Source organism: Oxyura jamaicensis, unplaced genomic scaffold (assembly GCF_011077185.1).
Source record: "Oxyura jamaicensis isolate SHBP4307 breed ruddy duck unplaced genomic scaffold, BPBGC_Ojam_1.0 oxyUn_random_OJ142, whole genome shotgun sequence".
NCBI classification, from domain to species: Eukaryota; Metazoa; Chordata; class Aves; order Anseriformes; family Anatidae; genus Oxyura; species Oxyura jamaicensis.
Window position 1 is genome coordinate 32,445 of NW_023305679.1, and position 12,391 is coordinate 44,835.

At 49.6% G+C, this 12,391-nt stretch overlaps 1 protein-coding gene across 1 annotated transcript; it reads right to left on the bottom strand.

Moving 5' to 3' along the window:
• Positions 1-8,657: 8,657 nt before the first annotated feature.
• Positions 8,658-12,129, bottom strand: LOC118158774 (olfactory receptor 14C36-like). Its single transcript, XM_035313456.1, has 2 exons — positions 11,284-12,129; positions 8,658-8,879 (listed from the first exon to the last, which is right to left on the bottom strand). The coding sequence occupies exons 1-2, from the start codon at positions 12,127-12,129 to the stop codon at positions 8,658-8,660; spliced, it is 1,068 nt and encodes a 355-aa protein (XP_035169347.1).
• Between the last annotated feature and the right edge of the window lie 262 nt (positions 12,130-12,391).

The window sequence follows — 12,391 nt, forward strand, 5'->3', positions numbered from 1 at the left end:
GTCTGGGCATAAGCTCTGCTGCCCAGGAGGCTTTCGTAGTGCAGGGGTTTGCAGATAGCAATGTAGTGGTCATAGGACATGATGCTGAGAATATAAAATTCTGCTGTAAGCAAGATGACAAATATAAAGACTTGTGCAGCACATCCTTGATAGGAGATGGCCCTGGTGTCCCAGAGGGCATTGGCCACGGCTTTGGGGAGAGTGGTGGAGATGGATCCCAGGTCAAGAAGGGCGAGGTTGAGGAGGAAGAAGTACATGGGGGTGTGGAGGCAGTGGTTGCAGGCTACAGCAGTGAGGATGAGGCTGTTGCCCAGGAAGGCAGCCAGGTAGATACCCAGGAAGAGCCCAAATTGCAGGAGCTGCAGCTCCCATGTGTCTGCAAATGCCAGCAGGAGAAACTCACTCACAGAGTTGATGTTGGGCATTTGCTGCCCTTCATCAAGGAGACTGCTAAATTATAAAAAATATAGACTGTTAGGGGAAATTTCTCTGAGCAAAACTAATTTCATTCCTGCATAAAACCTGAGTGTGCTGTACGCAGCAGCCGCTTCTGCCCATCAGCCCCCAAAGGGCCAGCTCTACTCCACTGCAGTGGTAAATGTTGTTGAGTTTGCAAACCTAAGCCAGAGGTCACATCCAGGCGAGCTTCTCTGTCCAGACCTTTGTGCCCAGCTGCAGGCTTCTTGCAGAAAAGTTACCTGGGGGATGGCTGCACTCAGAGGTTGTGCTGAAAAATCACCTGGGCTGTGCTGGGATAAGAGAGCACCAGCTCCAATTGCAGATGGAAATGCCTCCCTTTTGGCATAGTTTTGCAGAATTAATGACAAGTACATGGCAAGGATGTTGATTCACAGGGACAGATCAAGGGATTCTGGATACAACAAAAACACTAAATTATCCTCTCACAGAATCACAGAATCACAGAACCGTAAGGGTTGGAAAGGACCTCAAAAGATCATCGGGTCCAACCCTCCTGCAAAGCAGGTTCCTCAGAGCAGGCTGCCTAGGTAGGCACCCAGACGGGCCTTGAGTATCTCCAGAGAAGGAGTTTCATCTGTTTTCTTCCTGCCCATCTCTCCAGCTGGTCCAGGTCTCGCTGAATGGCAGCACAGCCTTCTGGCGTGTCAGCCACTCCTCCCAGCTTTGTGTCAGCAGCATACTTGCTGAGGGCAGACACTATTCCCTCATCAAGGTCATCGATGAAGATATTGAACAAGACCGGACCCAGCACCAACCCCTGGGGAACACCACTAGTCACAGGCCTCCAGCCAGACTCTGCTCTGCTGATCACCACCCTCTGAGCTCGGCCAGTCAGCCAGTTCTCAACCCACCTCACCGTCCACTCATCTATCCCACACTTTTTCAACTTTGCTGGTAGGATGTCATGGGAGACAGTATCGAAAGCCTTGCTAAAGTCAAGGTAGATTACATCCACCGCTCTCCCCCCATCTACCCAGCTGGTGATGCCATCATAGAAGGCAATGAGGATGAAGGCAACAAGGTTGGTCGAGCATGACTTCCCCTTGGTGAATCCATGCTGACTACTCCTCATAATATTCTTCTCTTACAATTGCTTGGAGATGGCATCCAGAACAAGCTGCTCCAACACCCTTCCAGGGACAGAGGTGAGACTGACTGGCCTTTGCAGGAGCTCTGGCTGAACAGGAGACAGCTCCTTCCCTAGATAAATGGACTTCAGGGCAGATGATGACAGGCAGTCCTCCAGATTCTCTGTGCCTTAACAGAAGCTGTGCTGTGGAGGAGAGGAGACCAGGGGCTGCTGCAAGGAAGGTGCCTGCACTGCAGGGGATGGCAAGGAGGGAGCAGCTCCCTCTCACTGCCTGACCATGTCCCTGCTGCCTGCAGATGTCCCTGCCAGCATCTGCTTCTCTGTCCCCATGTCTCCTCCCATCCATGCTCAGAGACCCCATCCCACCTGCTGTGTCCCCAGCTCTGCCCTGCAGACACCTCTCGGGGATGGGGACAGGTCAGGGGACATCTCCCTGTCTGCAGGTCCTAAAGAAGAGCTCAGAAAAGCCCTGGTGCGGTCTGTAATCAGAAAGAAGGGAAGGAATATTCTCAGATTCTTCACTAACCTGTATACATCTCAGTTCAAGGAAATAGGAAGCTCAGACTCTTGTGTAAATCCAACCAATCTGTTAACACAGAATCAGAGCTGGAAAAGGAGGCAGAGACTGCAGAAAGTGCCTTCTGTTTGCAGGCATCCCCTGCCCTGCCCTTCCTCTGTCCAAGACAGAGAGGTGAGATTTCGGGGGAGGGAAGAGGAGCCCAACCTGTAGAAATCAATGATTTAGAAGAGGTAAGAGGTTTCATGTAATGTTGATGCTGCTTAAACACTGACTTAAAACATTAATGTAAGGACCTTAAAATATTTCAACCTGTAACCTTAATCTCTAAACCTAAGTATTTCTCCAAAACCCTGACAGGAATCCACTACTCTAATGCTTGAACTCAAAGTATCACTTGAAGCAAAACACAGTTCATAGCCCCTTTCTCTTACCTTTACTCTCTTGCTCACCCTAATCCCTTCCCTTAACACTAATACTAAAATGCTTTATTCAACCCCAGATGACTTCTGGGCAGACCTAAACAAAAACCTAAAAACCTAATCACAGACCTGACACCCTAAGCAGAAGAACAAATCCCTCATTAAACCTTTGCTTTATCTCTAACTCAGAAAAGTGAGCCCCATTCCCCAGAGGACTAGAGAGATGTCAGCTCTGCCTCACGCAGGGGGAATGTGACTGTGGAAGGGATTGTGAGGTCACTTCTGTCTCTGCAGTTGATAGGGCAGCAGCAGGAACCTGTCACAGAAAGGGACTGTGAGGTCACTTCTTTCTGTTGGTGGCAGGTTACCCTTGGCTTAGACCTGGGATCTGTACTTCTGGGCTTATATCAATGACTGGCCCTGGTAGGCCAGAAGAAGGCACCTGGTTATAATGCTGACTGTGGGATGCCCACTGCCTACACACGCAGGAGGACCCAGACAGAAAGAAGGTCCAGGTATGGGTTGTCCGGTCCCTTCTGCTTGAGTCCATCCACAAGGAGGAAGAAATATCAAAGTGCAGTGCTGTGGTTCCAGAGGTCACCCAAAGAGTGTCTGTGGTAAGACCATGGCTTTGTGTTTCAAGGATCAGCTGATAAGTGTTGATGAGACATCCGTGAAATCACGGCAATGCCAGGATGAGAGCAAGGTGTTGGAGGGATGGGTGCCTGCAGACTTCAGGGAAACAGGGCAAAGTGTGGGAGAGCACAGGAAAGCCTGTAGAAGAGAAGGCAGAGGGTGCTGGCAAGAAGGGAAAGCCCCAACAGCACTGACATTTTTGTCCCTTTGGATAGAGATTATGAGGAGACATGATATACTCATTAAAATGTGGCCTGATTGCTTCCTTGCAGCAATGTGCAGGGGGTGTCATACCATTGTTCTTCTCATGGCATCACACTGTCCACCACATCCCACAGACCCCAAGACTAGCCCTGAGCCAGACATGGGGGTGCAGGGTCTCCCCTCCCAGTGGCTGGGGTCAGGCCTTGGACCTTTTGCTTCACCAAAACCAACCAAGACTTTTCTCAGCATAGTGCCTTCACCTCTCTGTAATCATGGCCTCCAATTAGGTGCCCTAACAAGTCCCTGGGGAGGCTTTGTTAGTAACAGCCCTCAGTGGGGCCCAATAATACTCCAAGTCACTTCAGCTTTTCCTTCTGACTTTACTTTCTCAAGCGGTTGCATCATTCCCCCCTCAGTACCTGAGCTTCATAGACTCAGCACCAAAATGAGCCAGGGAACTCATTAAAATGCAGAAACTCCTAAGGAGCCATATCTCTGCCATAGTTTTCTTCAAGTCTTCAAGAGCTGTACAGCTAATTGGAGAACTTTCTTTGTGAAGTTAAGGAGGAAGGTTTCTAAAAGCACCTAATGGCAATATTTTCTCATTTTAAAGAGTGAATTTTGTTGTTTCAGTTTGGTGCATCATTTTCCTATTGATATTGATCCATAGACCTGCACAGAGAGGAAAAGCAGTCTCTTGAGGGCTGACACTGCATGGACAACCTTGCTCCTCAGCACCCTAGCCCTGCCATTTCTCTCATTGATGCATTGATTTTCCTTACACCAGACTTATTCACCAAAGTCTGCAGCTGGATGTTACAGCTCCTTTGTATCAGCTCCCTCCTGCTTTCCTTAGAGACCTGGTTGCACAGAGGCTCAGAAAGTTTATTCCCCTTTTCCTATTTTAAACAAAAGTACAGGAAAACATGCTGCAATTTTCCTAAAAACAAAGCAAGCTCCTCATCTTGTATGCCTCCAGTGAGGTATACCTTCCCAAAATGATGACTGCTTAATAAGTGTTTTATACTGATTGATAGAAAATTGTAAGTATTAAGATTGGTATTAATCCGTATGATATTCATTCAATGATAAATGATGAGGAGCTTGCAATGGACGCCATTAGACAGACTGCTGACAGATGGGGAAACTTGAACTCCCTGCACCTCAAAGCAGCAACTGGGTCAGTAAGAGTGATCTCAACGATCAAAGAGAAAGGGGAGAGTAAACCAGGAGAACAGTGGGAAGTGCATAAGTCCAGACAGGCAGCTGGAAAAGAGACATTCAGCAGGGTCTGTTTAATCAAAACTTCTGGATGTACCTGGAAGATGAGGGAGCACACCATGATAGACAAAGCAATGACAGTACAAGTACAGGTGAACATCGGTATTTCTTCTCCTGTGATGAAAATGGATCCTGAAAATTCACATTTCTTCATGACAGAAACTACACTATGTGACGTTTTACGGAAGGGATTGAATTGTTTGTGTTAACGAGTACTTGCTTTATGACTTAAGTACTGAAGAAAATACTGGGTATTGAGGCAGAGCGTTGCTTTCTGACCATAAGCAATCAAGGTCTTCAGAGTAGTTTATTAACATTTGAAACATTTCATTTAAATCACAGCTCATGGTTATTCTTCCATTAAAATCATTATGCCTCCAGAGACCCCGGTGCATTTAGAGTAATTCCCTGGAATGGAAGCTGTCTGAAAGGACCTACAGGAGACCAGAGCCTGTTGGTGGATCAGGTGGAGACAGATGGAGTTTCCAGGGCTCCTCCACTGCCAGCACTGATCTTTCTCCCTGAAACTGCGGCCAGCCCAGCACATGAAATCCCTTCAAAGACAAACCTCTTTTTCAGTGGTTTCTTGGGATTGACCTAAAGTTGAACTAGCAATTGGGATCCCAAGATACTCTCCCTTGTTTCTAGTAGACACCTGAACATCCATTTACCTTCCTTGGTCATCTGTGCCAAACTCAGGCTGAAAGACTCATGATCAGGACACCTCAAATGGCTGTGGCAGAACCCATCAGCTTGCCCCACTTTGGGAAATTGTCCCCTTCCAACTAGAGATATGAAAGTGAAAAATATGAAATGTCCTATCAGGCTGAGGCCTTCTACGAGCAGCTGCTAGTAGCTGCTAGTAGCTGCTAGTAGCATGATCACGAGTGCTGGTCCTCATGGGGGACTTCAATTACCCAGACATCTGCTGGGTAAGCAACTCGGCCAGGCACGCGCAGTCCAAACGGTTCCTACAATGTATTGAAGACAATTTTCTGAGGCAGGTGGTGAAGGAGCCGACGAGGCGGCGGTGCTCCTGGACCTTGTTCTTACCAACAGGGATGGCCTTGTTAGGGCCATCTTTGTTTCTAGTAGACACCTGAACATCTATTTATCTTCTTGGTTATCTGTGGCAAACACAGGCTGAAAGACTCATGAGCAGGACACCTCAAATGGCTGAGGCAGAACCCATCAGCTTGCCCCACTTTGGGAAATCATCCCCTTCCAATATGAAAGTGAAAAATATGAAATGTCCTATCAGGTCAATACACAGAGTAAGGGAAAGACATAAGTATTGTGCTGTGGTGTCAGAAGGCAAAAAGCATTGCATTGTGCCTCAGGCTAATCAAGGAGACCAGATTCAGTACATCAGTGTGATAAAGCAGAGTGAGGCTGTTGTGGTTTTCCTAGGGTGGGCGGCCGAGCTCCACCACAACCGCTCTCTCATTCCCCCTCCTCAAAGAGGAACGGGGAGACAATACATTGAAAAGGACTCAGGGGTTGAGATAAGGTCGAGGAGATTGCACAGTAAGAGATTGTGACAGGCAAAACAGACTCAGAGTAGGGAGATAGTAAGTTTTATTACCTATTACTAAGAAGCTAGAGAAGTGAGAAACAAATGAAAGAAACCAAAAGCACCTTCCCCCCCCATACACGCTCTTCCACCTCCTCCCCCCCAAGCGGCACAGGGGAATGGGTGAATGGGGGTTTTGTTCAGTCTATAGCGCTTCTTCTCTGCCGCTCCTTCTCGGTCACTCTTGTCCCCTGTGCTGTGGGGTCCCACCCATGGGATGCAGTCCAATGATCTGGTGTGGGCTTCCCACAGGCTCTTCAAGAACTGCTCCAGATATGGGTCTGTACCACGGGGTCCATCTCTCAGGAGCAAACCACTCCAACCTGGGTCCTCCACGGGAAGCAGCTCCTGCCAGGTCCCCTGCTGCTGCGTGGTCCCCTCTGCATGGGCTACAGATCCAGTCCAGAATCTGCTCTGCCAGGGGTCTTCCACAGGCTGCAGCCTTCGTCGGTGCAGGTCTACCTGCTCCACCGTGGTCTCTTCCACTGGCTGCAGCGTGGAACCCTGCTCCACCATCGTACTCCATTGGTTGAAGGGGGACAGTCTGCTTCACCATGGTCCGCACCACAGGTGTTGTGGTTTAACCTGGCTGGCAGCTAAACACCACACAGCCGTTCGCTCACCCTCCCCCCTCCCTCTCTGGGATGGGGGAGAGAAACGGAAAAGTGAAGCTTGTGAGTTGAGATAAAGACAGTTTATTAAGATAGAAAATAATAATGATAATAATAATAATATGTACAAACATGTGATGCACAATGCAATTGCTCACCACCCGCTGACCGATGCCCAGCCCAAGCCCAAGCAGCCGGCCCCCCACCCCGGCTAGCCACCCCTATATATTGTTTAGCATGACGTCAGATGGTATGGAATACCCCTTTGGCCAGTTGGGGTCAGCTGTCCTGGCTCTGTCCCCTCCCAGCGCTTGCTGCACCCCCAGCCTGCCCGCTGACCGGACAGAGCGAGAAGCTGAAAAGTCCTTGGCTTAGTATAAGCAGTGTTCTGCAGCAATTAAAACATCAGCATGTTATCAGCACTCTTCTCATCCTAATCCAAAACATAGCACCCTACCAGCTACTAGGAGGAAAAATAACTGTCCTAACTGAAACCAGGACAACAGGTTACAGGGGACTTCTGCTCCGGCACCTGGAGTACCTCTCCCCGTCCTTCTTCACTGACCTACAAGGCCGTTCCTCACTCCTCTCACTCTCCCGGCTGCTGTGTGGTGCAGCGTGTTTTTTCTCCCTATCTTAAATGTGCTCTCAAAGAGGTGCAAAACAACATCACTTATTGGCTCAGCTCTGGTCAGCAGTGGGGCCCTTACCAAACATGGCGCAGCTTCTAGATCCTTCTCACAGAAGCCACCCCTATGGCCCCTCTGCTACCAAAACCTTGCCACATAAACCCACTCCAGAAGGACATTGAGTTATGTCCTAACATGAAGAAGGATCACAGGTGAAGGAACTGTCTTTCTATTCCATCACCAAACTGGATTACACAGGCACTAGCACTCCTAAAGATAACACATCTGACCCTGGGTCTGTCACTCAAAGATCAGGGGAAAGGGAGATGAACGACAAGGGATCCACTTGGGTATAGAAAGTGGGGATGAGCAGAGTCAAGGCAGTGGAGTGGGGGAGGCCAGGAGAAGCAGCCCAAGGGGTGGTGCTGCTTGTGAGGACACGTTTATGCCAGCAGCCTGAGTGGGCAGCAGCTGTCCACAGGACAGGGGAAGCCAGGAAGCGCATACCAAGAGCGCTCCTGCTGCAGAGACAAGGCTGGGTCTGAGGGCAAGGGGAGAGGCAGGCCCAGGGCAGGGGGCTGTAAGGGTGCTGCTTAGCTCCCTGACCCTGCAGTAGCCGCACTGACCCTCAGCAGATGTGCTGGCCAGCATGCACAGGGAGGTGCTGGCATGCTTCAGAGAGCAGCAAGGAGGGTGCTGGAGAGGGCCGGGACGAGGCGGGTGTCAGAGCCCCATGCAGGAGCTGGTTGGGGGTCCCCTCTGCTGCAGCCACCACAGGGAGCATGGCAGGAGGAGGGCAGGCAGGGCTCGTGACCACCTGGTTGTGGACAAGCACCAAGATGGGGGAAAAAGCTTTTCCTGCTCTGCAGGCCCAGCAGCTCCTGTTTCACCCCACACCCCGTGGCTTTGCCCTCTCACTACGCACCACGGAGCAGAGCCTGGCCCTGGGCTCTTCCTGACGTCCCTGCAGCTCCTGGCAGACTAATAGAGAGAAATCACTGAGTCCCTCAGCCCCATCGGTCTGCTGCTATGAAGTGGTTATGAGACATAGTTTGCTATGAGATCTTTTCCTCTGACAGTCTCAGCAGTCTCCATGACAGGACAAGACATGACATTCCACACAGGAAAACTTTTACTGTGAGCAATACCAAGCACTGGATCATGTTTTCCCAAAAGTACAGGAGTCCCCATCACTGGAGATACCCAAAGCCCAACTAGAAGTGGGCCTGGGCTGCATGGTTTAAGTGTCCATGCTTGGCTATTGGGGGTTGACTAGATGGGCTGTGAAGGTGCTCTCCAGTCTCAATAAATCTGTCACTCTTCAATGCCTGGCAGCATTTCTGAGAACTTCTCTGTAATATCTCTGAACCAGCTGGACACTGGGTGCTCATGGGGTAGAGCCTTCTTTTGAGGATGAACTCGTTCACGATGTAACCCTGAGGACAACGTGGAGCAGGGATTACAAATGCCAGCAATGCCTGAACAAAACACAGCACATCTTTACACTTGCTGAGGGTGCACTCTATTCCATCATCCAGGTCGTTGACAAATAAGTTGAACAGGACTGGACTCAGTGTAGATCCCTGGGGACACTGCTGGCTAGAGGCCTCCAACTAGACTCTGTTCCACTAAGCACAACCCTCTGAACGCTGCCATCCAGCCAGTTCATAATCCACCTCACTGACCACTCATCCATCCCACACTTCCTGAGCTTGCCTATCAGGATGTTGTGGGAGACAGTGTTGAAAGCCTTGCTGAAGTCAAAGGACACAACATCCACTGCTCTCCCCTCACCCACTCAGCTAGTCATTCCATCATAGGCTATCAAGCTGGTGAAGCATGGTTTCCCTTGGTGAACAGATGCTGACCACTCCTGATCACCTTCTCCTCCACATGCTGGAGATGACCTCCAGGATGAGCTGTTCCATTGCCTTTCCAGGGATGGAGGTGAGGCTGACCGGCCTGTAGTTGCCTGGGTCCTCCTTATTGCCCTTTTTGAAGACCGGCATGGCATGAGCGTTCTTCCAGTCTTCAGGCACCTCTCCTGTTCTCCATGACCTTTCAAAGATGATGGAGAGTAGGCCAGCAGTAACATCCGCCAGCTCCCTCAGCACTCATGGATGTGTCCCATCAGGGTCCATGGATTTGTGGGTGTCAACTTTGCCTAAGAGAGCTCTGACCTGATCCTCTTCAACCAAGGGAAAGTCCTCATTTCTCCAGATTTCCTCCCTTGTTCCTAAGGTCAGAGATTCTGAAGGGCTGGTCTTAGCAGTGAAGACTGAAGCAAAGAAGGCATTCAGTAATTCTGCCTTCTCTGTATCCTTTGTCACCAGGGCACCCACCTCGATAAGCAGTGGGCCCATATTTGCCTTTATCTTCCTTCTGCAGCTGATATATTTGAAAAAGCCCTTTTTGTTGTCCTTGACATCCCTTGCAAGATTTAACTCCAAATGGGCCTTGGATTTCCTTGTCACTTCCCTGCATCCTCTGACAATGTCCCTACATTCTTCCCAAGTGGCTTGTCCACTTTTCCACATTATATATATTTCCTTCTTCCATTTAAGTCATTACAGGATCTCCTTGGTCATCCAAGCAGGTCTCCTGCCCACTTTGTCTGACTTTTTGCTCCCAGGAATACATAGCTCTTGAGCGTGGAGCACTTGGAGATCAGTGCGCTATTGCTGCTGGTGCACTGCTGTGGTAGCCATCGGCACCTGCTCTTCTTCTGCTCTCAGCAACCCCACAACAGAAGGGTCCTGTGTGAGACCAGGCAAGGTAGACAACTATTTGATATTCTCTGTATTCAAGGCAGTTATGCCAACAGCCACTGGTACCCTTTTGTTTAGTGGTTTACCCTTAGAAAAAGCCAGAAACAAAGTCTGGAGGCATGTCATTAGGGTTACCCAATGATGTTCAAATTACTCAAGAGCTATCATGACTGGCCCAAAAGAAAGAAGGGGAAGGTGCCATGCCTTGCTCCCTCCACCAAGTGGATTCATGAGTGTCATACCAGTAGCACCTCAAATAATGTTTATTGGTGCGGATTTAGGGAAAGCATCACAAGCCCATATTTGCTTTCCTAGTGGTAACTTACTAGGTTCTTGCAATGTACTTGCTTTACAGGTAGGGATTTGTAGCAATTAGTAAGAAAGACATTCATGAAAACAGATCAATAAGGTGTCCATGTCCTTGTGAACTATGGAATCCTATCAACCTACTGCTGGGATCCATGCGCAGGCTGACCCTCACAGGCCCTGACCTATACTGGTCCAGAGTCCACAGGGGCTGGACCATTCAGATGCCCCAGTGCCATGAAAATGGCTTTTTTTTTTTTTTTTTTTTTTTTTTTCTGCGCAGGTCTGCTGCTCCCTCACACACAGCCAGGCTTGTGGCTCATCTCGCTGCACAGGAGGAGGAGACAAAGCTCTGCTTATGCCCGAGTAAGGGAGGAATATTCCAACTGTGAAAGAGCAGGGCTAGCAGGGGGGTGGCACAGGACAGGCACTGGCCTCTTTCTCATATTCCCCACCCAGGCAGCATTGAGACTGCAGGTCAGTGTCCGTACTGCCCACAGGTGCCTGCAGTCCTGTATCCTCAAGATCCATTTTCTCTCCTTCTGTACATAACATTTTTACTTTGTTTCTCAGAGTTTGGGACCAGCATTTGTTGCCCTGGTAGCTGGCAGTGAAAGGCTGTGTCTCACACCATGGTTTTTTTTGCTGTGTTTTTCCCATTGCAGCAACAGAGCAGCAGCTAATTGCATATGGAAGACGACTGAAATAGCTTCTTCAGTGCATGCTTGAGCTCCTGGTTCCTCATGCTGTAGATGAGGGGGTTCACTGCTGGAGGCACCACTGAGTACACAATTGCCAACACAAAGTCCAGGTATAGAGAGGAGATGGAGGGGGGCTTCACACAGGCAAACACAATAGTGCTGACAAACAGGGAGACCACAGCCAAGTGAGGAAGGCACATGGAAAAGGCTTTGTGCTTGCCCTGCTCAGAGGGCATCCTCAGCACTGCCCTGAAGATCTGCACATAGGACAACATAATGAAAAAAAAACAGCCAGCACCTAAACAAAAGCTAAATGCAATAAACCCAATTTCCCTGAGGTAGGCATCTGAGCAGGAGAGCTTGAGGATCTGGGGGATTTCACAGAAGAACTGGTCCACAACATTGCCTTTACAGAGGGGCAGGGAAAATGTACTGGCCGTGTGCAGGACAGCATTGAGAAAGCCACTGCCCCAGGCAGCCGCTGCCATCTGGGCACAAGCTCTGCTGCCCAGGAGGCTTCCATAGTGCAGGGGCTTGCAGATGGCAATGTAGCGGTCATAGGCCATGATGGTGAGAACATAAAATTCTGCTGTAATCAAGAAGACAAATAAAAAGACCTGGGCAGCACACCCTTGATAGGAGATGGCCCTGATGTCCCAGAGGGCATTGGCCACGGCTTTGGGGAGAGTGGTGGAGATGGATCCCAGGTCGAGGAGGGCGAGGTTGAGGAGGAAGAAGTACATGGGGGTGTGGAGGTGGTGGTCACAGGCTATGGCGGTGAGGATGAGGCCGTTGCCTAGGAGGGCAGCCAGGTAGATGCCCAGGAAGAGCGCGAAGTGCAGGAGCTGCAGCTCCCGTGTGTCTGAGAATGCCAGCAGGAGGAAGACACTCACTGAGCTGCTGTTGGGCATTTACCAGCTTTGGTCATGGACACTGTCAAATTAGAATAAAAAATAAACATTAAAAAAGAGTGTTACGAGTAAATTCTGTGAGCAAAATTCAGTTAATTCACAATTAAAGCCTTACATTCCCTTTTTCCAAGAGGGCCTTTGTCTTTCTTTCTGTCTGGAGCCCTGCTTTGTGCTTGCTGAGTGTCCTGCACACTGCAGGTGCCTCTGCCCGTCAGCTCCAAATGAGCCACCTCTACTCCATTGGAGGTTCCAGAGGGAAGAT